This window comes from Oratosquilla oratoria, chromosome 36, assembly GCF_046742065.1.
Source record: "Oratosquilla oratoria isolate Oo_2021 chromosome 36, ASM4674206v1, whole genome shotgun sequence".
Taxonomy (NCBI): Eukaryota; Metazoa; Arthropoda; class Malacostraca; order Stomatopoda; family Squillidae; genus Oratosquilla; species Oratosquilla oratoria.
The window spans coordinates 22073235-22098732 of NC_134812.1; the positions used below are offsets into that span (position 1 = coordinate 22073235).

The following is a 25498-nucleotide window of genomic DNA, read 5'->3' on the forward strand; positions in this document are numbered from 1 at the left end:
AATAAATAAAGAGGAAAGAGAGGAGAAAAAATTAAAAGACAAGAAGCTAAGGAAAAAAACGAGAACAGAACAGAGTCAGAAAAAGAGGAATTTTATTGGAGAGTAGTGAATATGAAAGTGAGGAAATGGGTCATACCAGAGAAAAACAAAAGGGAAACAGAAAATACAATGGAAGTAGCAGAAAATTAAGAGTGTCTTACACAAATATAGATGAATATAACAGGATTGAACGAACTGAATGATTATCTGAAGGAAAAAAGAACCGGACATAATGGGAATTGTAGAGACAAAATTAAATGGTGCACTACCACCCAACAGTGTAGGACATGATGCATATAATTATTGGATTAGAAACAGAGAGACAAAACAAGGGGGTGGAGTTATGTTCCTGACTAAGAAGGATATAAACATGAGGAGTGTCACATATGGAAAGAATACAGTTGAGATGATTATAAGTGGAAGACAGAGATAAGAAGAGCAGAAAGTTTGTAATAAATTATGTGCCTCCAAAAACAGCCTTGTGGGAAGAGAGTGAACATAAAACTATGTTAGAAGACACAAGGATAACATTAAATAAGATAATGGAAGATGGAGGAAGAATAGTTATGATGGGCTTGTCACTCTCCCTTCTTTCTCTCTTCCCTTTAAATGTAAGTCTTCGTAATTATTTTCACAAAATTGTCATCTTTATTATTATTTGTCACCATTACTGTTACCATGTAATTTTTGTTATTTCAGTTATATCTTGATATTGTCTTGTACATTTACTGTTACCATGTAATTTTTGTTATTTCAGTTATATCTTGATAATGTCTTTTTCAAGACGAAACGTCGATTTCAAATAACAAATGGAAAAATATAGAGACCTAGTTTAAATTCACCCGGTTAATGGAAAATCTCTAATTAGGAAAATCGAGAATACGAAAAACAAACAAACTGAACAACTACAACAATGCTGTCGTTTTTAACTCCACATGTATATATATATATATATACATACATACATTATATATTATATAAATATATATATATACACATATATATATAAAAACACACACACACACATATATATATATATATATACACATATACATATATGTATATATATATATATACATAGTTCTCTTGCAAAATACAACTAGGTTAATACATGTATATATATATATACTGTATATATATATATATATATATATATATATATACTGTATATATATATACATATATACTTTATATACATACACAAACTTGTGTGTATATACATATATATATATATGTATATATATATATGGAGGAGCCATGAAAGGAGGGAGGGAGGGGTAGTGAATGGGAGTGTAGTGGGTGGGGATGAAATGGTTGGGAGTGGAATTATGCCGTTTACTTTTGGCTACCTCCCTCATAAGGGAGAAAAATCCATTGGCGTATGTATTTGTGTGTATATCTTAATTGTGTTCATAACAATGGAAACAATCATATACTTCAATGATGCAAATTCATTATTTGTGAAGAAAAATATAAGTTTACAAAAGATCAAAGATGGACATTTAGCCTTACCTGGCTCCAACATGAATCAACTTCAACCACTTAAAATTCAAGTTTTGGCTTGGGTCTTGCTGATAGTTCATAAGTATTACATTATATCTGTACATCTAAGATTTCTATTTTTTTTTTTGTCTTTTATACTCAAGAGTATTTGAAATCATTCAGCTTTCACTACAACTTTTGCTGAAATAATCTTTTCAGTGGAATGTGTAAAAAATTACTAATTGATACCTATATCTTTGCAATTTTTTTTCCCAAAATGTGTATAAAGAACATCTGATGGAAAAGCATATTGAAAGTTGTTGATGCAAGCTACCAAAAGCAATGTCTTCCATGGTATCTAGAAAATTTTCACACTTTAATAACTAAAACATAAAATTCTGGTTTTCCTAACATTTAACAGAAAAATTCTATGTTTATTAAATCACTATTTGAATTAAATATAATGGTTTGCTAACATAAGATTTAGAAGAGTTTAATTCTGAGTACAAAGTGATAATTTTCTGTGAAACAACCCCAAATGCCTTTATTATCCTTTTAGAAGTTTAGAAATATTTAAAAATCTCAAGGGCTTTAACAACACATTACATTACCACTCTGGTACCTACTTTCAACATAAATGCTAAAGGCCAAAGTGGTGCCTCAAAGCATTTAATTTCTAATAAATTCTGCACATGAGAAGCATAGGGTAAATTCAAAGATTCTTTTCAAATGTTACATAAAACAACTCAATCATATTTGTAATTGACTGAGGAATGACCTTTCATATAGAATTCACATGTAACTTGAATGACAATTCAGATTCAAAACACTGGCATGAATACATTTAAAATACATAAAACACTGACACTTGCCATCAAATCAGCACAGAGTCATGACATTGTTATATGAACACTTTTCTACAGAACATGAAACAATGACTTACACACAATGACACAGGTTGCAATTTTCAGATTTAACTGAAAATTAAGATGTTACCACCATAAAAGAAAATAAATTAAAGTATCTCACACTATGTGGTCACCATTCAGGCAGCCATTGAAACTAATTTCAACATCAGTGATGTACAGTGTAACATTTGCACCATATTAAATTTTATGATATACTGTACATGGTTCAACTGTTACAACATCAATGTCATGATCAATATACCATCCAGGCACAAATTTCCATTAATACATAACACTCCCTATACATTCTATTTTTTTCTTGTCTGTGGAAATATAAAGCTTTTGAGCTATTCTCCACTTGCTGCAAAAGCATATATCTAGTTCATAATTATTATGACTCATAAATGTGATAAAGTAAAATTTTAACATCAAAATAACACAAATAAATGAATTTGCATTTTATGTACAAAGCATTGACTATCATTACTTTTGTATTATTTACATGAGGATTTCATTCAAAGCATTGTTCATTTAAGCACAATACAGACAACAGCTGTACTTTCAAAGTCTTTCCACCTTTAAGTGACACTCCTGCACAATATATGATAGAGTCATCTAGATAAAATATCTCTTAACCTATTTATGAATGCCTTTTTCTCTATCTATAATACCATATATATTTCCATAAGAATCAGAGGGTTATGATTCCCATTCAAAATATTGAAATGAATACTGTACACAAAACAGGTGAAATAAGGCTTTTTTGTTTACTGAAAAATATTGTAATATTAAACTTATAAACTTCAAACATTAAATGGATGAAATGTCTATCATGATAGTGAATGCAATATGCATTTTTTTGATGATGGCATTGAAATGATATAGAAACACTGATACATTTATACAAGCCTCTGGTTCTAGGGATCCTGACAAGATTTCCAACCATATCACTTGCATACTTTACTGCTTGGGCCAGGTACCTTACAGGCCACATTCTGAAACAAACACAACATTACATTTTTCTCTACAACTTTGGGCAAAGGTAAAGAACCTATATGTAATGATTCAAAATATCTAAATTGAAGGGAACAAAACAAAATCATACCTAAGAAGAAATGTGAATATACACAAGTAGATTAACATTCGCAGGTTGAGACACACCATTACAGTGTTGTATTTACCCTTTCAACATGGTGATATGCCTTATGAATTTTAGTTCTTGGTAATGCCAGTGAGCAGGAGACAGGACTGATCATTCATCCACATGGAGCTAAGATGAGAGGAAAACAATTGGTGGTGGATAGGAGTGGAAGGGGTGTGTGCTTTGGCTGGCTATCTCCCTTACAACTGGGAAGTGGCCCTTGATACAGATAGATAGCAATGAAATAAAGTGCCTCTGGAAACGAGTTCCAGTGTAAAAGAAGAAAGTAAATGTCTAGATACATACATACATACATATACCAAAGGCTTTTTCCCCCTACATGGGGGGTAGCCAAAAAGAAAAAGGCATAGAAACCACTCCCACCCATTCCATTTCCTATATATTCCACTCCCCTCCACCCTCCTCCCTCCCTCTTATCTTGGTTTTTCCCCCTTTACAAGGGAGGTGGCCAAAGTTAAAAGGCACAATTCCACTTCCACCCATTTCATCCCCATCCACTCCCATTTGCCACCCCTCCCTCTTTTCTTGGATCCTCCTGGATGACGGGTCATCCCTGCATCTTGGCCACTGCCTTGGGTCAGAAGCAATGCAGTAAGACACAGCACATCAACAGCAAGGCTGCTTCATTTAATCAGCCCCCTGCTCTGTCTCCTTATGCAGAACACGAGAAAACTGGGTGAAATCCATTCCGGCTGTGTCAAAATATCATTTACACATAACCACTCCCTAACCCCCCCACCCCCTAACCACTCCCTTCCATGCAACACAGCATCATCCATATACAACCATTTTCCATTCACCCCTATCTTCTGTCTTCTTTCCTTTCTGAACAGACATTCCACTCTTTCTCAAAGCCCCTTTTACCCTATCCATCCATTTCATCCTCGGTCACCTGCTCCTGTTCATGCCATCCACCTCTGCCTTCCACACTTCTTTTACTCTTTCTTTCCATGTGTCCAAACCGTCCTAATACTCTTTCATCAATCCTATCTCCCAACTCCTTTTCCACCCCTCTCCTCCTCACCTCCTCATTTCTCACTCTCAGACATTTCATCTCAAACACATTTAAACTCTTCCTCGCTAGTTCCATGTTTCTGCCCCATACAATGTTGTTGGCACAATTATCTATTCATACAATCTCCTCTTAGCATCCATTTCAAAATTTGTATTTCTCATTACACTTTTTAATCTCCCAAGGCATTTACTTGCTTCTCTCAATCTACATTCTACCTCCACCTACACTCCTCCCTTTCCTGCTATATGTGCCCTAAAGTATCTAAAACTATCCCCTTCCTGCAGCCTCTCTTTTAATACTCACTTCCAATTTGCTGCCATCCTCCCCCCTTGTACATGTCATTACCTTACTTTTAGCCACATTTACCTTTAACTTCCTCCTTTTGCACACCTCAAATTCAGTCACTAACTTCCTTAATCCCTCCTCTGATCCTGCTACAAGCATAGTGTTGTCAACAAACAACAACTGGCTTACCCCTCATTTTTCTTAATTTTCTTTAACCATCTCCAATCCCCTACCCATTACCCTTGCATTTACCTCTTGCACCACCCCATCCATGTACATATTGAACAGCCATGGTGACATGACACATCCCTGGCGAAGTTCCACCTTTACCTCAAACTATTCACTCTTTCCATTTCTAATTCTAACACAGACTACTACTCTCATAAAAACTCATGACTGCTCTTAAAAGCTCTTGTATCCTATATACCTGTATCTGCAAAACCTCTCACAATGCCTTCAAGTCTTTTTCAAATTCATAAAGGCCCAAAGGACATCCTTACCCATTGCTAATGCTCTCTCACATATCTGTCTTACCACAAAAATCTAATCTGTGCAACCTCTACCTGTCCTAAACCCACACTGTTCCTCACTAATTACTCCCTCTGTTCCTCTCCTAATCCCCTCAATCAAAATCCTCCCATAAGCCTTCCCTACCACACTCAACAAACTGATCCCTCTGAAACTACTACAGCCACACTTATCCCCTTTTCCCTTGTAAAGCAGAACCATATAGGCACTCCTCCAGTCCTCCAGCACTCTACCCTCTTTTAGACAAACATTAAACCTCACCATCCAGTCCACCATCACTGTACCTCCCTTTTTTAGACACGTCTTGATGGAATTGAAAATACTGAGATGAATTAAAAAAGAAGGTTGTAAGGAGTGATAGTACCAACATTGCTGCATGGAGCAGAGATCTGAAATGGAGAGGGGACAGAAAGGAATAGATGATGTTTTTGAGACAAGGTATCCGAGAAGTATGATAGGTATTTAAAAAAAATGGGTAGAATAAAAAAAAATGTGGTGGTAAAGCAAAGAATGAGCACTGGTATAAAACCGTTAGCAGGGTAGAACAGTGTCGAGTTGGTTTACATAAATAAATAGCAAAGAGTGTGGGAAGCAGAACTGGAGTGAGCTTGAGAAAAATGCATGAGACAGGTGTAGGAGACTTTGGATAAATGTGGTACATCTGCCTGAGCACAGAAGATTGGACTGAATTATGATTATGAATGGATAAAGGGATGACAGAGCCACAAGAGATGTACTTTCATCTGCTTCACAGCTGACATATGGTGAAACAATGGGGAGAAACCAGTTTTAGTTCTTGGGCCTTACTGTGGAATGAGTGTACCTTACTGCAAAACTTTTTATCCAAGCAGTGTGATAGGAGACAGGGCAACCCTTCATCCACACAATGAGATGGGAGAGGTGGCTGAACAGGTTCTTATTTACTCCTGATCTGGATATGTGCATTGACTTGGCCCCTCTACCCTTATATGGAGGAAAGGGCCTTAAGTACATATATACACAACTGTATCAATCTTGTGTCTATATTCCTGCCTACTGCCATAACTACTCTTTGATACATTTTCAGTTTCCTCCTCCTGTAAATCATACCATATTCACTCACCAACCTATTCAAACCTTCCTCTGTCTCTGTTACTAGAAAAGTATCATTTGCATATACTGGGCTGTTCAACATCCACTCTTGCCCATTTTCCTCCAATCACACTCCCTTATTCATAACCCTTAAATTTTTTAATTCACTTCTCTTATCACTCAATCCATATACCTTGAACATCATGATCTACTTAATCACCACTCTCACAAAAGCTTCACATTTATCATAAAAGCTCTTCAAAGCCTCTAAATAATTTTCTTACTCCATGCCATCTCCCATTCCCTTCCTATTTATTCCATCATTCATCTTTTACAATACAAATGCCAGATGATTCTATTCAGCTGAGGGGAGAACATCATACTAAAAGAGGTAAGATTATCACCATGCTGAAGAAAGTTAGTGTACATTCATCCCAAGAACAATGACTCTTGTATACATAAGAACCACAGGTTTTCAACATACTTGTGTAATTACATTATCATAGAGATAACACTAACCTCATTGTCAAGTACTCTCTTGCGAAGATTCTCTTCTTTCTTCTATTGGTGATCTACACATTGGACAGATCTCTAATTGTAGAGCACAACTTTCACAAAACCCTCTGAAACAATGAAATAATTATACCCCATTTAAGGTTATTACTACTTTCCTATAACCTTTATATCTTTATTATTTTGTTTTATGATCTTATATAGAGTAAACTGCTTAACTGAGAAAGAAAAGGAGAAGTACAAGAAGAAGCTCAGAGAGGAGTGGGAGGGAGTGAGGGAGGAATGGGGATGTTTCAAGGAGGGAGTCACAAAATGTGCAAAGATGGTGTGTGGATCAAGGAGGACTGAAGGAAATGGAAGGGAGGGTAGCGAGTGGTGGGATGATAAAGCAAAGAAAGTTGTAGAAGAGAAGAAACAAGCATTCAGAGATTGGTTACAAAACAGGACGACAGAATCATATGAGAGGTACAAAGAGAAAAGTAAAACCCAAGATAAAGGAGGCAAAGAGGAGAGTAGATGTGAAATGGGGCAAGAGTATGACAGAAATATTTAAAAGTAATAAAAAGATGTTTTGGAAGGAAATTAAGAAGAGGAAGAGGGGGTGAATCAAGTACAAAAGAAAAGGTAAAAGGTCCAGATGGAGAGATGATAATGAAAGAGACTAAGTAGAAGATGGGCAGAGTATTTTAGGAAGTTGCTAAATGTGAAGGAGGATAGGGAGAGAAAGGTAGTTGCAGTGGGAAGCACTAAGAAAATAACCATGATGAATGAGGACAATGGAGGAGAAATAAGGAAGGATGAGGTGGAAGAAGTTAAAATGATGAGAGCAGGTAAGGCACCTGGGTTAGATGGGTGTTATGCAGTGTCTATAAAAGGGAGTTACAGTGACGGTGGACTGGATGATGAGGATGTTTAATGTTTGTCTAAAAGAGGGTAAAGTGCTGGAGGAATGGACGAGTGCATGTTTAGTTCCACTTTACAAGGGAAAAATGGGAGAAGTGTGAGTGTAGTAGTTTCAGAGGGATCAGATTGTTGAGTGTAGTTGGGAAGGCTAATGGGGTTTTGATTGAGAGGATTAGGAGAGGAACAGAGGGAGTAATTGGTGAGGAACAGTGTGGGTTTAGGACAGGTAGGGGTTATGTGGATCAGATTTTTGTTATAAGTCTGATATGTGAGAAAACGTTAAGAAAAGGTAAGGATGCTTCTTGGGATTTTAAGGATTTGGAAAAGGCTTATGACAGGGTAGACAGGAAGGCACTGTGGGATGTATTGCAGATATATAGGAGGAAAACTGTTAGGAGCAGTCAAGGCTTTTTATGAGAGTAGTTGAGCCTGTGTTAGAATTAGATATGGATAGAGTGGTTTGAGAAAAGGTGGGACTTTGCCAAGGATGTGTTATGTTGCTTTGGCTGTTCAATTTATACATGGATGGGGTGGTGCGAGAAGTAAATGCAAGGGCAGTGGGCCAGGTATTAGACATGGTTAAAGATAAAAGAGAAAAATGGGAGATAAGCCAATTGTTGTTTGCTGATGACACTACACTTGTAGCAGGATCAGAGGAGAGATTAAGTTAGTGATGGAGTTTGAGAAGGTGTGAGAAAGAAGGAAGTTGAAGATAAATGTGGGTAAATGTAAGGTGATGAGATGTACAAGGGGAGAGGATGGCAGCAAATTGGAAATAAGTATTAAGGAAGAGAAACTAGAAGTGGTTACCTTTAAATAATTGGGTGCGAATGTGGAGAGAAAGGGAGGAGTGAAGGTGGAGGTAGAATGTAGATTGAGAGAAGCAGGTAAATGGTTTGGGGGATTAGAATGTGTAATGAGAAACAGACATTTGGGAATGGATGCTAAGAAGAGATTGTATGCAGGAGTGATCGTGCTGACAGCACTGTATGGGGCAGAAACATGGAACATAAGAGAGGAAGAGAGGAGTTTAAATGCGTTTGAAATGAAATGTCCAAGAAGTATGGTAGGGGTTACTAGGTTGGACAGAGTGAGAAACAAGTAGAGAAGAGCAGGGATGGATGGGGAGTTGGGAGATAGGATTGATAAAAGAGTATCAGGATGCTTTGTACACATGAGTGAAGAAACATTAGTACCTGAGGTGTGGAAGGCAGAGGTGGAAGTAGTGAATATGAGAGGGTGAACAAGGATGAGATGGATGGATGGGGTAAAAGGAGCATTGGGAAAGAGAGGAATGTCTGTTGAGGAAGGAAAGGAGAAAACAGAAGATAGGGTGAGTAGAGAATGGTTGGGTATGGATGATGCTGTGATGCATGGAATAGAGTAGGTGGGGGATGTGGGGGTGAGGGAGTGTGTGTGAATGATATTTCAATGCAGCCTGAAGGGATTTCTCCCAGTCTTCTCACATGATAAAATACAAAGTCACTGCTGTATTACTCATTCTCTTTAACTCTGAGTAATAATAAACAAAGAAAACATGATCAAACCAGTTCATAGAATCTGGGGGTAACATACAGGGTCTAACAGATAAATCCGTACAAACTTTGAAGAGGTTTTAAGCACTTAAAAAGTAACATATGGCAATTCTGATTGTTTCCAGATACTTCCATTTGTCTAATAATTTAGCCAGTTGTATACTAGCACCGGTGCAATAAACATTAAGCAATGGAACAAGCCAAACATTCAGCCATATGCGAACTTCGTCGCGCGGGTCACACTCCTAGCGCCATAATAAGGATGCTAAAATACTCCAGACAAACTGTTTACGATGTTTGTAAACGTTTTGATGAGACCGGCGAAGACCAACGAGCTGCTCACAAGCCCAGAAGGGGCAGAATTCTAACACCTCGCTTTTTAGCTGGTCTCAAGAGAAGTGTCAATGCAAATCCAGCCTTACCATTATCGACATTGGCAAAGAAGAGAGGTGTCAGCACAATGACAATTCACAGAGCATTAAAGAAATTGGGATTAACCTCATTCTCACAAGGAAAAAGACATCTTTTGACACGAAAAATGAAAGAAATCCGCTTGACCAGGTGCCAAAAGCTGTTGAACTGGATGAAGTCGAATGGCTCAGTCATCAAGTTTTTTTCCGACGAGAAGATTTTCACGGTTAATGCGACTTTCAATAAGCGGAATGATCGCTGGATAGCCTCCTCATCCTCAGAGGTTCAACACAAGACAACGACGAAGAAACCAGCAAGTGTCATGGTGCTCTGTGTGGTGTCAACTGAGGGGGACGTCTTCACTCACTTCTTCAACAACAAGGAGAAAGTCAATGCCGTTGTCTATTGCAAAGTTCTAGAAGAGAAAATAATACCCTGGATGAAAGATAAGGCTAGTGGCAACCAGTTTGTCTTCCAACAAGACTCGGCTCCAGCCCACACAGCGAAGAGGACCACCAACCTTCTCGAAGGGTCAATTGTGCAGTTCTGGAACAAAGAGTTGTGGCCCTCAAATTCGCCAGACCTAAACCCTTTAGATTATTATTTTTGGGCGCGAATTGAGGCCAAGGCATGTGACAAGCCACACAGAAGTATAACAACCCTGAAGACAGACATCAAGAAGGCTGTGGGTTCATTATCAAAGTCTGAGATCATCAACGCTGTATCCAAGTTTCGTAAACGCGTTGAAAGCGTCATAACAGCTGAAGGTGGTTACATTGAATTAAATCATTGTTCTTATTGCCTTTTCTAAATATACTGAAAATTTCATAACTCTCTGTTTATTATAACCCGAGATATTAATCTTAAAACATGTGATAAGAAGTTGTACGGATTTATCTGTTAGACCCTGTATGTACATCTACATATATATATATATATATATATATATATATATATATAAATAAATAATCAAGATGCCAATATATATATATATATATATATAAATATATATATATATAAATAATCAAGATGCCAATGCTGGCATCCTTGTGTCATTATGAGAATAGCTCGCTTCCCATATCATACAACTAGGTAAAATACACATACACACACTAAAGATATGTCCCCTGATAAACATATACACAAAATTGTTGGCAAAACCTATAACTTGCTAAGATCAATAAAAGTGGCTTTTACTTGGATGAAAAATGGTAAAGAAAATATTAGTCACATTGATAAGGCCTAAACTGGAGTATGTAGCAACACTATGGTCATCCAGTACAAAAAAGAATATAATGAAGATTGAGAGAATCCAGAGAGCAACTATGAAGATGGCCCCAACATTATCAAAACTCTCATATGAAGAAAGATTGTTAAAATTTGAGTTGCTGACTCTGGAACAATGATAAGAAAGAGGTGACTTGTTGACCATCTGCAGATTTATGAAAGGCATGGAAGTCCTTGATAGAGAAACTGGGATAAGAAAAACACAAGAAAACATGGAAAGAAGCTCAAAAAGGACAGTTATAGAGGAGACCTGAAAAAGAACAGCTTTCCCCATGGAATGGTGCGTGTATAGAACATATTAGATGAAACAACAGTGTGTGCAAAAACAATACATGAATTTAAGACCAAACTAGATATGGAGAGATACAAAGACAGGACACAACGAGTATAGCTCCCCTTTCTGTAAGATACAACTAGGTAAATACACACACATGTGGCACAGTGGTAGAGTTCCAAGCTGCCACTACAAAGGTCCAGGATCGAATCCTGCCCAGGGCTGAAATAATTTCAGTATCGCTGTCGTGCAGGTCGTTACTCCAACTCTTGTGGGAGGGGAGTTACGGGTGTGTGTGTGTAAAATCATAGCATTACCCACTGATCAGTCATTTACGAGCTCTGAGCTCTCTTCCAGGAGAGAAATAGCTGTCGATCACGAGTCCAACACATGATCCAAGACCATGGTGAATCACACACACACACAGGAATGGAAATCATAGATAAGAATGATTTATTGAAATGGGACAATGGAAAAACAAGAGGACATGAAAAGAAACTCAAAAAAGATAATTACATAAGAGAGTGATAGATACCTGGAACAAATTAGACAAAGAAACAGTGTGTGCAAACACTATTCAAGATTTTAAGAAAAAACTTGATGCTGAAAGATACAAAGACAGGTCACCATGAGCATAGCTCCCTTCCCGTACAATACAACTAGGTAAATACACACACACACACATTCGTCGGATTGACGGCAAAGATTGGAGCTCCAAAGAAAAAGTGAAATTTCTGTGGATCTCAATGTCAAGGAAGTACCTTTTTGTATTTACAGGGAAGGAGAAAGCTAGTGGTGTAGTGGTAAGGTGAAGAAAAAGGAGAAGGGGAGGGATTACTGAGGGAAATGGAAGGAAATGAGGAAGGAGAGGACTTGGTCCAGGCAGGCAGACGCCATATAAACAAACGCAGGCCAGATCAATTTAGTGATGATGAAGGGACTAACAAAAATGTAAAGATTAGAAATATAGATAAGAGCAGCACAATGGAAAGTGAAGATAACAATTTCCAAGGATTTAATGGGGGGGGGGGGAGCCAACCCTCCCCGATTAGCAAGCCTAGAAGAAAAACTTGAGAAAATTGTCAAACATTGGGAGGATAGGTTCGGTGAACTCACGAAGATCACGCAGAGTTGAAAAATTGGAAGAATTAGAGAAGGTGAACCAAAAACTAAAGAAATAGAAGTATTAAAAAGACAGTTAAAAGAAGTAAAAGATGAGAATGAGGAATTAAAGAATAATAATAAAGAGAATAAAGAGTCCATAGCAAAAGAAGCACAGGGTTGGAAAAAAATCCAAGAGAACAGCAAAATTGCATTTAATGATATAGTAAAACAACAGATGAAAGAACAAACTGAAGACAGTTATTAAAGTGATGAGACAGAAGAATACAGTAAGAGACTTGGCAGATAAAAAGAAATGTATAATTATATTAGGAATGGAAGAGAAGTATAATCTAAATAGAACCACAAGAATCAAAGAGGAAAAAGAAAAAGTAAGCAGTTTACTAGAATTAGTTCAGGAAGATGAACCTGAAATCGGGAAACAAATTGAGGAAATGTATAGGCTTGGAAAATATAGTACAGATAGGACCTGACCAATTAAGGCTAAATTCAGGTTACAAACGACAGCAGAGAATATCTTAGCAAAAAACAGGGAAACTAGCAAACAAAGAACTATATAAAAAGGTATGGATAAAAAGAGAAATGAATAAAGAGGAAAGAGAGGAGGAAAAAATGAAAAGACAAGAAGCTAAGGAAAAAAACAAGAACAGAACAGAGTCAGAAAAAGAGGAAATCTATTGAAGAGTAGTGAATATGAAAGTGAGGAAATAGGCCATACCAGAGAAAAACAAAAGGGAAACAGAAAATACAATGGTAGTAGCAGAAAATTAAGAGTGTCTTACATAAATATAGATGAATTAATAACAGGATTGAATGAACTGAATGATTATCTGAAGGAAAAAGAACCGGACATAATGGGAATTGTAGAGACAAAATTAAAAGGTCCACTACCACCCAACAGTGTAGGATATGATGCATATAATTACTGGATTAGAAACAGAGAGACAAAACAAGGGGGTGGAGTTATATTTCTGACTAAGAAGGATATAAACATGAGGAGTGTCACATATGGAAAGAATACAGTAGAGATGATTATGATCAAAGTGGAAGACAGAGATAAGAAGAGCAGAAAGTTTGTAATAAATTATGTGTCCCCCAAAAACAGCCTTGTGGGAAGAGAGTGAACATAAAAGTATGTTAGAAGACACAAGGATAACATTAAATAAGATAATGGAAGATGGAGGAAGAACAGTTATGATGGGCGACTTTAATGGGACCTTTCGCAGTGAGTGATTTGATACCAGACACCGCCAGATTTTATAATTCTTGCCGGAAAATAAATACTTTTTTGGGCAAGTTTTATAAGCTTACAGAGGTGTATCGTTGTACATTATTGTGTCTGAAATTTAAGTCAATTAATTTCATGATTGCAAACGGCATATAGCATTGTTTGAGCCTCTATTTATAATTACAGATATTCGTAAAACACCCTATAATTGTATCAAGCCAAGCAATTTGTCATTTTCTACCGACTTCAATGGACGTATACTGATATATACTTTCATTTGAATGCATCAGGCAATAGGCAAATCCATGTAATGTATAGAAAATATAATTTTGCATCGAAGACTTAATTTTTCTGGTACGATTACTAACCCTCGGCTGCTGGCAACAAACCAACCATTCTTACAATGGCTCGCACGACATGTATACGTACTGTTGCTATACTTCTTGTTTTAGCAATTTCACTTTGTGTGAGCATCCTGCCTTTACTGGCTTTCCTTGTAAATGGTGGGACGTGTAGTTTTGCACCACGCTGGAGTATTAGATCACCAATGTTGAAGCCCCTATCCACCATTATGGCATTACCTGGGTCAACTTTATGAATGAACTCAGCCTCTGCAGTATAGCGGTCTGACGTGTTACCTCCATATACACTTGACACAAATGTTATGAGTCCTATGGGAATAATTCCAACAAGTACTTTTAGTGTGTTGTGGTGTTTATACTGAGAATATGTGGCAGCCTGAGCTGAAGGATTTGATGGTTTGACTGTGAACATCTCTGTGCAGTCTAGGATTGTTCGCGTGTCAGAATACTCTTCAGGGAAATCTTTTGGCAAACTTGCACGCACCTGTGCTGCAGTCGGCCATATAAGCCAGTCCTTAGGTACTAAATACAGTACATTAATCCAAGTTATGATGATACTATTTGCAACACTTCATGCTACTTCAAAAAGATCTCCTAAAGTTCCTAAATCATATCATTTTCTTATATGCAATAGGGTCATTAAATATTGATCCAAGTGTGACAACTTCCTATTTGTATGTGCTTTGATAATGCCTGGCGATGTATTCTCATTCTTGACACTAATTGTCCCTCTCCAATAATGTATGCGAGTCACGTTTTCTTTTATCAAACCAAACAAATCATAAAAATCCTTTTGTTCCATGCCCGTATATCGTTTAATACTCTCGGTATTCCTTAGAATTTTCTGAATAAAGGCATTGCGTAATGCTCCGTCTTCTACAACATCGTTACATTGCCACTGAAATAAGAAATAAGAAATATTGATAGTGTGGAGGACATATTATTGCATGTGAAATGAAAATATAGTTCCTGCCACATCTGTAGTAGGTACTTTAATCAATTTTCTATAGGGGGCCATTTTTGCACTCGGAAATCTGGCATATCCTTTGACAATTTTAGTTACTTGGTTTGTCTTTCTCTTACTTTTTCTTGAATCTGACGTGCAGTCTGCCACGGCACATGTAAAATTAGTCATATTTGTTTGAAAATAGCTCCCAGCAGATCTAAGATGCTATTGTTTACACAAACGTACCTCGTACGTCCACCACCACAGTTGTTATCTTTTATCTCACTGATTATTTTCATATACAGGACGTGACAGTGATATCCATTATTTTTCAACACTATCAGATAAAATGCACAACCTGAAATCAACATCCTCTTATTTTTACTGCTCATATTTACTTCAGTAAAAATAATTACCTATTTTTAGTTTTATCTTATATATGAATTAACAAAGCCCTATCACACACCAGTCAGTAAAAATTATAACATAAGAGTCATGTTTTTAATTTCAAATACACTTATGCAGCAATCTATGTCGTATTTTTTTTTTAATATCGGTTTCCAAATTAGCTAAGTCACCCCTTTGCCTCGTGAAATCCGAGACAATTGAAAATTCTAGCGCTAATAGGAATCTACGAGCCCAACTGCGAAAGGTCCCATTGCAAAGAAGTCTGCTGGGAATGTTCTACTTGAGATGATTATTGACCATACAATGACACAATGGATTCAAGAGAACACTAGGTATAGAAATGAAGAACCATCAAGACTAGACCTAATAATCACATCTGAACCTAAAATTGTGGAAAAGATTGAATATAAGACACCAATAAGTAAAAGTGACCACATATTGATTGAACTGGAACTAAATGAGGAAAAATACATGAAAAGAAATGAACAATATAGAAAAGGAAGAATGTTTGAAAAAACAAATTTTGATAAAATAAGAGAATTCTTTCAAAAAGAAAACTGGGAAAGAATATACAAAGAGGAAACAACAGTGGAAGAGAAATGGAATATTTTGACAAAAATTTATGAAAAAGGAGTGGAAAAGTATGTCCCAAGACAAAAACAAGAAAAAGAATATGTAAAGTGCTGGTACAACAAAAGTTGTAGGGAGTTAAAAGACAAAAGAGATAAAGCTTGGACCAAATGGAAAAAAGACAGAAGGCCTGAAAAATGGAAAATGTATACTTGTTATAGAAATGAATATGTACAAGTGTGCAGAGAGGAAAAGAGAAAATATGAAAAAGATGTCATAGAAAAATGTAAAGATCAACCAAACTATTTTACAGATTTGTAAACAACAAACTGAAAAACAAACAAGAATTAGAGAAATTATGACGAGGAGGAGTTGAATACACAGAGGAAATAGAAATGGCAGAAATTATGAACAAGCATTTTAAATCAGTGTTTACAAGGGAGAACATACAACCTGGAGAGATCGAGTGGGAAGAGAAAGTCCCCCTATGAAAGAAATAGAAGTAACAAAGAATGAAATAATGAAACACTTGAGTAATCTTGATGTCAGAAAATCGCAAACTGGATTTTGAAAGAATGCAGAAATGAACTGGCAGACAAAATACATACATACATATACCAAGGCTTTTTCCCCCTTCCAAGGGAGGTAGCCAAAAAGGGAAAGGCATAAAAACACTCCCACCCATTTCATCCCTAAATACACTCCACACCCCTCCCACCCTCCCTCTCATCTGAGCACCTCCTGGATGACGGGTCATCCCTGCACCCTGCCCACCGCCCTGGGTCAGAAGCAGTGTCGCAAGACACAGTACATCCACAGCAAGGCTGCTTCATTTAATCGGCGACCCCCCCCTCTCCGTCCCCCTTTGCATATAAGGCGAGGACGGGGAGAAATCCCTTCGGGCTGCGTCAAAATTTACTCACACATACTACCACACCCCCCACCCCCCGCCCATTCCTCCTCATGCAGTCACAAAATCATCCATATACAACCATTCTCCACTCACCTCTGTCTTCCGTCCTCTCCCTTCCTTCCTCAACAGACATTCCCCTCTTCCCCAAAGCCCCCTTCACCCCATCCATCCACCTCATCCTAGGACGTCCCCTCATGTTCACTCCCTCCACATCTGCCTTCCATACCTCTTTTACTAGTCTTTCTTCACTCATTCTTTCCATGTGTCCAAACCATCCTAATATTCTTTCATCAACCCTATCTCCCAAATCCTTTTTCACCCCTGTTCTCCTCCTCACCTCCTCATTTCTCACTCTATCCAGCCTAGTAACCCCCACCATACTTCTCAGACACCTCATCTCAAACACATTCAAACTCCTTCTCTCTTCTTCTCGTATGTTCCACGTTTCTGCCCCATACAGTGCTGTTGGCACAATCACTCCTTCATACAGACAACATACATAGCATAATAAACAGTTCCTTGAAAGAAGGAAAAGTTCCAAAAGATTGGAAAAAAGCAAATATAGTACCTATATATAAAGGAGGAAATAAAGAAGACCCTACCAACCAGTCTCTCTAACAAGTACAATAGCAAAATTTGTGAAAGAATGATCAAAAGTAGATGGGTCAATTATTTAGAAAAAAACAATGTGCTAAATCCAAGGCAATTTGGATTGAGACAAGGACGAGCAAAGAAAAGAGAGAGGATATTTTATAATTATTTACAGAATCATGAAAGGCATAGAAACTATTGATAGAGAGGATCTAATAAAATGGGATGATAGAAATACAAGAGGACACGGAAAGAAAATCAAGAAAGACAGCTATAGAAGAGATCTGAAAAAGAACAGCTTTCCTCACAGAGTAATAGACATTTGGAACAAGTTAGATGAGAAAGTGGTGTGTGCAAAAACAATACATGAATTTAAAAACAGTTTAGATAAAATGAAATATGAAGACGGGACACCATGAGCATAGCTCGCCTTCCCGTAAAATACAACTAGGTAAATACACACACACAAACATATCATATATATATATATATATATATGCATTTAATCTAGTTGTATTTACCTAGTTGTATTATACAGAAAGAGAGCTATGCTCATAGTGACCCATCTCTATATTTCAGCATCTAGTTTGTTCTTAAATTCTTGTATAGTTTTTGCACACACTGTTGCCTGATCCAATTTGTTCCAAATATTTACCACTCTGTGTGGGAAAATATTCTTTTTCAGATCTTTTCTATTACTATCCTTTTTTAGTTTTTCATGAGGAACAGAGTGGGTTTAGGATAGGTAGAGGTTGCATAGATCAGATTTTTGTGGTAAGACATGTGAGAAAGCTATAGGGAATGGTAACATAAGAACATAAGAATAAAGGAGACTGCAAGAGACCATAAGGCCTACACTAGGCAGCTCCATATCCATCACCACCTATTGTCCCCATCCATAAAGTTGTCTAATCGTTTTTTAAAACAACTGATAGTTTCAGCGCTTACTACATGGTTACTAAGTTTATTCCATTCATCGACCACCCTATTAGTAAACCAATTCTTGCCTATTTCCTTCTTAAATCTAAATTTGTCCAGTTTATACCCATTACTGCGAGTCCTGCCCTGTTGTTTTATTATGATGACCTTGTTTGCATTTCTCTTGTTATAGCCTTTGATCCACTTGAACACTTCTATTAGATCACCCCGCACTCTGTGTCTTTCCAGAGTGTGTAAGTTTAGGTGCCTAAGCCTCTTTTCATAAGGCAAATTTCCGAGTCCATGTATCATTTTGGTCACTCTTCTCTGTACTGATTCTAGTGAATTTATGTCCATTCTGTAGGACGGAGACCAAAACTGTACCGCATAGTCAAGGATGGGTCTAACTATCGCTAGATAGAGTTTAATAATTACCTCTGCACTTCTATTCGTTACCGTCCTAGCAATGAAACCTAATGCTCTGTTAGCTTTATTTCTGGCGCTAATGCACTGCTTCCTGGTTTTAAGGTCCGGACTCACCAGAACTCCCAAGTCCCCCTCGCATTCAGATTTTTCTAAAAACGTGTTATCTAAGATGTATCATATATTTCCGTGTATAAGACGACCTTTGTATAAGACGAGGTACAAAATTAGAGCAAATTTTTATGAATTTATCTCATATCGGTAGTATAAGACGACTGCTAAATTACAAATGCATCAGTGTATCAAACCTACCGTACAAAAAGAATTGTTTTGATTACGTTTATCAGCTGTTTTTTTTAGCTTTTTCTCTTTTCTTTCTCATTATTTAACTGTATCCTTATACCAGATAAATTACTTACTGTATCCTTATAAATTCAAAATAAATGAAATAACAAAGCAAATCATGTATCATGATTTTCTGAGAACACACGTCAACTAACAAAAATGATTTGTTTACGTTCCTGGTTCGACGTAGCTCACTCCACCGCACACAACGGTTGGCACACAACAATCTTGCGTTTATCAGCTGCTTGCCCATATCAATCATGGAGCCACCAACTATAAGAAGAAAATATGAGGCAAGTTTCAAATTAAAAGTTATAGAAGTAGCCAAGGATTTGAACAATTGTGCTGCGGCAAGAAAATTCGATGTAACTGAGAAGATGGTGCGAGAATGGAGAAAGAAGGAGGATGATCTAAGAAAAATGCCCAAAAAGAAATGTGCAATGCGAAGTGGAAGTGTACGTTGGCCTAAATTGGAAAACGATGTTGCAGAATGGGTAATCCAGCGGAGACAAGATGGGTACATTGTAACCAGAAATAAAATAAGATCACATACTCTGTGTTAAATGTGTTTACATAGAGTAGTTAAAAGTACCATAATTTCATTAATATAGAATTATTCCTCGAATTTATTAACAATTGCCATTTACTATAAAGATATGCCAATAATATATAAGGTAAATATGGTTTAATTACCTTTATTACCAGTTCTTATCATAATGTGAATCATTTCCTGTGTATCGGTGGTTATCGGCAGGCTAGCCTACCAAGTCATCTCACGTAGAATTCAAGGTTTTATTTTTATAATGGTAGTATAAGACGACCCCCAATTTTAAGGGTGAATTTTTGGATTTTAGGGTCGTCTTATACGTGGAAATATATGGTATCTATTTATAGGGTTGTTTAGCCCTACGTTTAACACGCTACACTTAGAGATATTGAAGTATGTTGGAGATGGTTAAAGAAAATGGAGAAAAGTGGGAGATAAGCCAGCTGTTGTTTGCGGATGACACTGCGCTTGTAGCAGGATCAGAGGAGGGATTAAAGTTAGTTACAGAGTTTGGGAAAGTGTGTGAAAGAAGGAAGTTGAAGATAAATGTGGGTAAAAGTAAGGTGATGAGATGTACAAGGGGTGAAAGTGGCAGCAGAATGGAAGTGAGTATTAAGGGAGAGAGACTGGAGGAAGTGGATAGTTTTAGATACTTGGGTGCGAATGTGGCAGGAAAGGGAGGAGTGGAGGTGGAGGTAGAATGTAGATTGAGAGAGGCGAGTAAATGCCTTGGTGGATTAAAAAGTGTAATGAGAAATAGACATTTGGGGATGGATGCTAAGAGGAGATTGTATGAAGGAGTGATTGTGCCAACAGCACGTATGGGGCAAAAACATGGAACATAAGAGAGAAGTTTGAATGTGTTTGAGATGAGGTGTCTGAGAAGTATGATGGGGGTTACTGGGCTGGATAGAGTGAGAAATGAGGAGGTGAGGAGGAGAATGGGGGGGGTGGGGTGGAAAGGGAGCTGGGAGATAGGGTGGATGAAAGAGTATTGGGATGGTTTGGACACATGGAAAGAATGAGTGAAGAAAGACTAGTAAAAGAGGTGTGGAAGGCAGATGTGGAGGAAGATAACATGAGGGGGTGACCTAGGATGAGATGGATAGATGGGGTAAAAGGGGCTTTGGGGAAGAGGGGAATGTCTGTTGAGGAAGGACGGGAGATGACAGAAGACAGGGGTGAATGGAGAATGGTTGTATATGGATGATGTTGTGATCCATGAGGTGGAATGGGTGGGGGATGGGGGGTGAGGGAGTATGTGTGAGAAAAATTTGACACAGCCAGAAGGGATTTCTCCACATCTCCTTTTCTGCATGATGGGACAGAGAGGGGGGGTCGCCGATTTAATGAAGCGGCCTTGCTGTGGAGGTGCTGTGTCTTACAACACTGCTTCTGACCCAGGGCAGTGGACAAGATGCAGGGATGACCCATCATCCAGGAGGTGCCAAGATAAGAGGGAGGGAAGAGGGTGGAGGGGAGTGGAATGTGAAAGGGATGGAATGGGTGGGAGTGGTTTATGCCTTTGTTTTTTGGCTACCTCCCTTGTAAGGGGGAAAAAAGCCTTTGGTATATGAATGAATGAACCACAGGAGAAAAGAAAAGGTGAACATAAAGAACTGGTACAGGACAATTTCAAGGGAAGATCATAAAAGAGGGATAGTTGCAGTATAAAGTAGCATCATTCCTCTATATCAGCAGCACACTATTCAAACTTTTATAACAACCTACCACATACAATGCACAACATTCACAGATCATTAAACATGCCCTTCTAGACAGACCACTGAACTGATTGCCACCAACACCCCCTAGATATAACCCTATAGAAGAAGAAGAAGAAGAAGAAGAAAAATCTGGTAAGAACCAAGTTGGCACACTTGCATTCAGGACATCATCTAGCATTGAAACAGTGCCAACATAGAATAGGCCTGGCCAGAGACTTAAACTGACCCAGATGCAACAACCACACAAATTACACAGAACACCTCATACTACAATGCCCCACACTAACAATCCTATAACAACATAATAAACCTTTCCTGAGTGAATTGTGGACCCACCCAGACTGTTGCCAATCACCTGAAGGCTGTAGTTTCTCTGCAAAAGACCAGGAGTAGATTTATTGTTTCTATATAATTTTTTTAGTACTGTATTTTCCGGCGTATAGTGCGCGACTTTTTTCCGTTGGAAGGGCCTAAAAATGGGGGGTGCGCATTATCCAGTGGTGCGCATTATCTACGGCCTATGATAAAAATTCTGCGGCTTCGTGTGTAATTTTTTTCACAACAACGTAACGATGTTGGCCGTCACAATGTCGGGAGGCACACTTCTCCGTGACGTTCTGTGAGAACAAGAAGAACAGCCATGGTGACATGAAAGAATACGCCAGCATGGGCTGCCGTATATAAATATTTGGTATAGGTAGGTATCTATCGAATCTTATTTTTCATGTTTAAATAGGCCTAAACACCATGAAACATGATCAATATTCATGATATTTGCCCATGTTCACAGCATCCTAGTTTGAATCTTTATGTTGGCTTTGTTGCTTCACTTTAGGTATGGTACAAATTCCGTTGCGGCCGTTCATAAACTTGTGTCAAACACCTGACTACAACACCCTCTTTTGGGAGTTATATTAACTAAACGTCACCTCGATGAGAGACTGTCCTATTTCACCACTGTCATTGCAGGTTCAAAGCTAAAACGAAACAGTCTGTAGTTTGTTTCAGTATTAAATAAAAAATGGTAAAGACGAATTATTTTCTCAAGATATAAAATGAAAATTTTCTGCAAAAATCCTGGAATTTTTCTGTATATTTTACTTTCAATAAACTTTTTTTAGATCATATTTCCTACAAACTATTTAAGCTACAAAGTAATAAGGGACCAACGCACAACACGAGTCATATACGGTACCGGTACACGTAGTTCCAACTTTTTCTTAGTTGTGTCCTGATTGATGCCTAAACTGACACTTAATTTAGTGACAAATCAACAGATTTCCCAGCGGTGGCTCTAGCCAATGAATAATACTTCTCCATGTAACCTCGTTCACATGATATAAATACCGAGGTAAAACTGCGTTATAGACAAATGTGATCGGGCATGCACGTTATACGTCGGTGCGAGCTATCTGTGTACTGAGATAACGAAGTGCATGGATGCGCATTATAACCCGATGCGCATTTTAAGCCAGAAAATACGGTAATTCCTTTTCTTGTTCTGTTGCATTTCTATTTATTTACTCCTTTTTTTTAAGGTAGCTATCTCCTATGTGTAACTGGGGTTCAAAATTTTCCTGTAACTTCTGAGAATGTGTTTCTTGCTTGCCTTCTGGTTAATAGTTACAATTTTGTTCACTGATTTATCTAGGAATACACACTAGTCTATTTCAAAGTGCTCTATCTCCTTATGTATTCTGAGTACTCTTGCCAGTTTGTTTTGTAGTTTATAAATGTCCTTTTGTGATTGGGTTGTATTTCTTCTAGTTCTATGGTAATCTTTATCTGTGTTGTATTAACCCCTTCCATACGGTGCCGCACACGTAGGCGTCATGGACTTAGATCTCGGTGGCAGCAGCCAATGCCAGCCGTACGTGTCGTAATAATACTCGCATCATAAAATATAGTCACCGCTTATATCGATCGTTCTCTCTTCACCCGTGAATTTTGATAACCATAGAAAATGCGATTACAAAAGAATTAGAAAGGATGTCATTATGGAGGGGTGACTACATTATATATAATCTTGTCGACGATATGGCAGCATAGCGAATTTACTCGCTCCCCTTGACGCATACGTGTGCGTCACCGTATGGAAGGGGTTAATGTGAAACTGTTTTCATGTCACCACATGAAAGAAGTAGGAGAGGAGCAGTTGTTGGTTGTCTGTTCTCAGTGTGTAGAAATGTGTATGAAATACAAATGAAGTTGATAAGATATTTTGAGTACAGTCCAGAAAACAAGCGTCAGCCCCTCAAGGCTATACCTCCTGATGGAGATGAATGTTTTTACAGGTTTTCAAGATGGGCAGCTGTGCTGTCCATCTTGCAGTATCACCATAAGCAGGTGCCTATCACTGGTCCCTAAATGGAGTCAATGATGGGAATAACAATGAAAATTAGGAAGAGGGTAAGGTGGTTAACAGAACATATAATTTTGTCAAACAGTGGCCTTACAGCCACTAGCAGTTTTACTCGATTCATAAAATTCTTCTTTTGATCAATTGCTTAAAACCTAACCAAGCTAACTCTTTTGCTCTCGTTAGCCAATTTCATTAATGCTATATGCAATAACAAAATTCTTACCTGTGAGCACATGGAAGCAGAGTAATAGATGCACGCTGATCAAAACACAAAGTGCAGGCATCTTCCTCTAGACTCATTTCACGCAGCTTTTTTAATTTCATGTGTCTGTTGAAAAAGTGACGCGAGAGAGAGAAGTCAATTATGGACAAAATATGTACATACCAATACATGATGTCTGTGGTAAAGGTAACATAATATATACATACATATACCAAAGGCTTTCCCCCTTACAAGGGAGGTAGCCAAAGTCAAGAGGCATAATTCCACTCTCACCTATTCCATCCCATTCACCACCCTTCCTTCCCTCCCTTTCATCTTGGCTGCTCCTGGATGACAGGTCATTCCTGAATCTTGCCCATTGCCAGAGGTCAGAAGCAATGCAGAAAGACACAGCACATCCATACCAAGGCCACTTCATTTAATTGGTGTACCCTCATGCAGTAATATTGGAGATGAGGAGTAATCCCTCTGGGCTGAATCAAAATATTCATGCATAACCACTCCTTGACCCCCAATCCCCACCCATTCCCTTCTATGTATCACAGTATCATCCATACACAGCCATTCTCCACTCACCCCTATCTTTTGCCTTCTCTCTTACTTCCTCAACAGATATCCCTCTCTTGCTCAACATCCTTTTTACCCCATCCATCCATCTCAACCTCAGTCAACCTCACCTGTTCACTCCATCCAACTCTGCATTCCACACTTCTTTTACTGATCTTTCATCACTCGTTCTTTCCATGTGTCAAACAATCCCAATACTCTTTCATCAACCCCATCTCCCACCTTTTCCACCTCACTCTCCCCCTCCCCTCCTTGTTTCTCACTCCATCCAACCTTGTAACCCCTACCATATTTCTCAGATATTTCATCTCAAACATATTTAAACTCTTCCTCTCATATGTTCTATGTTTCTGCCCCATACAGTGCTGTTGGCACAATCATCCCTTCATACACTCTGCTCTTTGCATCCTTTCCTAAATGCTTCTCTCAATCTACAATTTACCTCCACCTCCATTGCTCCCTTTCCTGCCACATGCACCCCAAGTATCTAAAGCCCTCCATTTCTTCCAGCCTCTCTCCTTTAATACTCATTTCCAAACTGCTCTTATCCTCTCCCCTTGTACATCTAATCACCTTAATCTTACCCAGATTTACCTTAAATTTCCTCTTTTTGGGCACCTTCCCAAACTCAGTCACTAACTTCCTCTGATCCTGCTACAAGTGCAGTGTTGTCAGAAAACAACGACAGGCTTGTGTCCCATTTCTTTCCCTTTTCTTTAACCATTTCCAATTTCCAATCCCTTGCCCATTACCCTTGCATATACCTCCTACACCAGTCCATCCATGTATACATTGAATAGCCATGGTGACATGACACATCCCTAGAGAAGTCC

At 38.1% G+C, this 25498-nt stretch overlaps 2 protein-coding genes across 11 annotated transcripts in view; both read right to left on the minus strand.

Moving 5' to 3' along the window:
* Positions 1-1632: 1632 nt before the first annotated feature.
* The window catches only part of LOC143018905 (RING finger and SPRY domain-containing protein 1-like), a 69958-nt gene continuing 46092 nt past the window's right edge, over positions 1633-25498 (minus strand). For 3 of the 10 annotated variants that reach the window (XM_076174481.1, XM_076174483.1, XM_076174484.1), the window contains 4 exons: positions 24099-24203; positions 21869-21886; positions 7010-7113; positions 1633-3424 (listed from right to left, as the gene is read on the minus strand). In XM_076174481.1, coding sequence (XP_076030596.1) covers positions 7017-7113; positions 21869-21886; positions 24099-24203 — 220 coding nt within the window. In that variant the 3' untranslated portion in view covers positions 1633-3424; positions 7010-7016. Of the gene's footprint in view, positions 3425-3534; positions 3700-7009; positions 7114-19394; positions 19513-21849; positions 21887-23851; positions 23877-24098; positions 24204-25498 lie in introns of those variants that run through there. The other 7 variants (XR_012965786.1, XR_012965785.1, XR_012965787.1 and 4 more) reach the window with 7 other exon arrangements.
* On the minus strand, positions 10916-15020 carry LOC143018907 (uncharacterized). The gene has a single exon (XM_076174488.1). It carries the CDS (start codon positions 14535-14537, stop codon positions 14127-14129), a length of 411 nt encoding a protein of 136 aa, XP_076030603.1. The 5' UTR covers positions 14538-15020; the 3' UTR covers positions 10916-14126.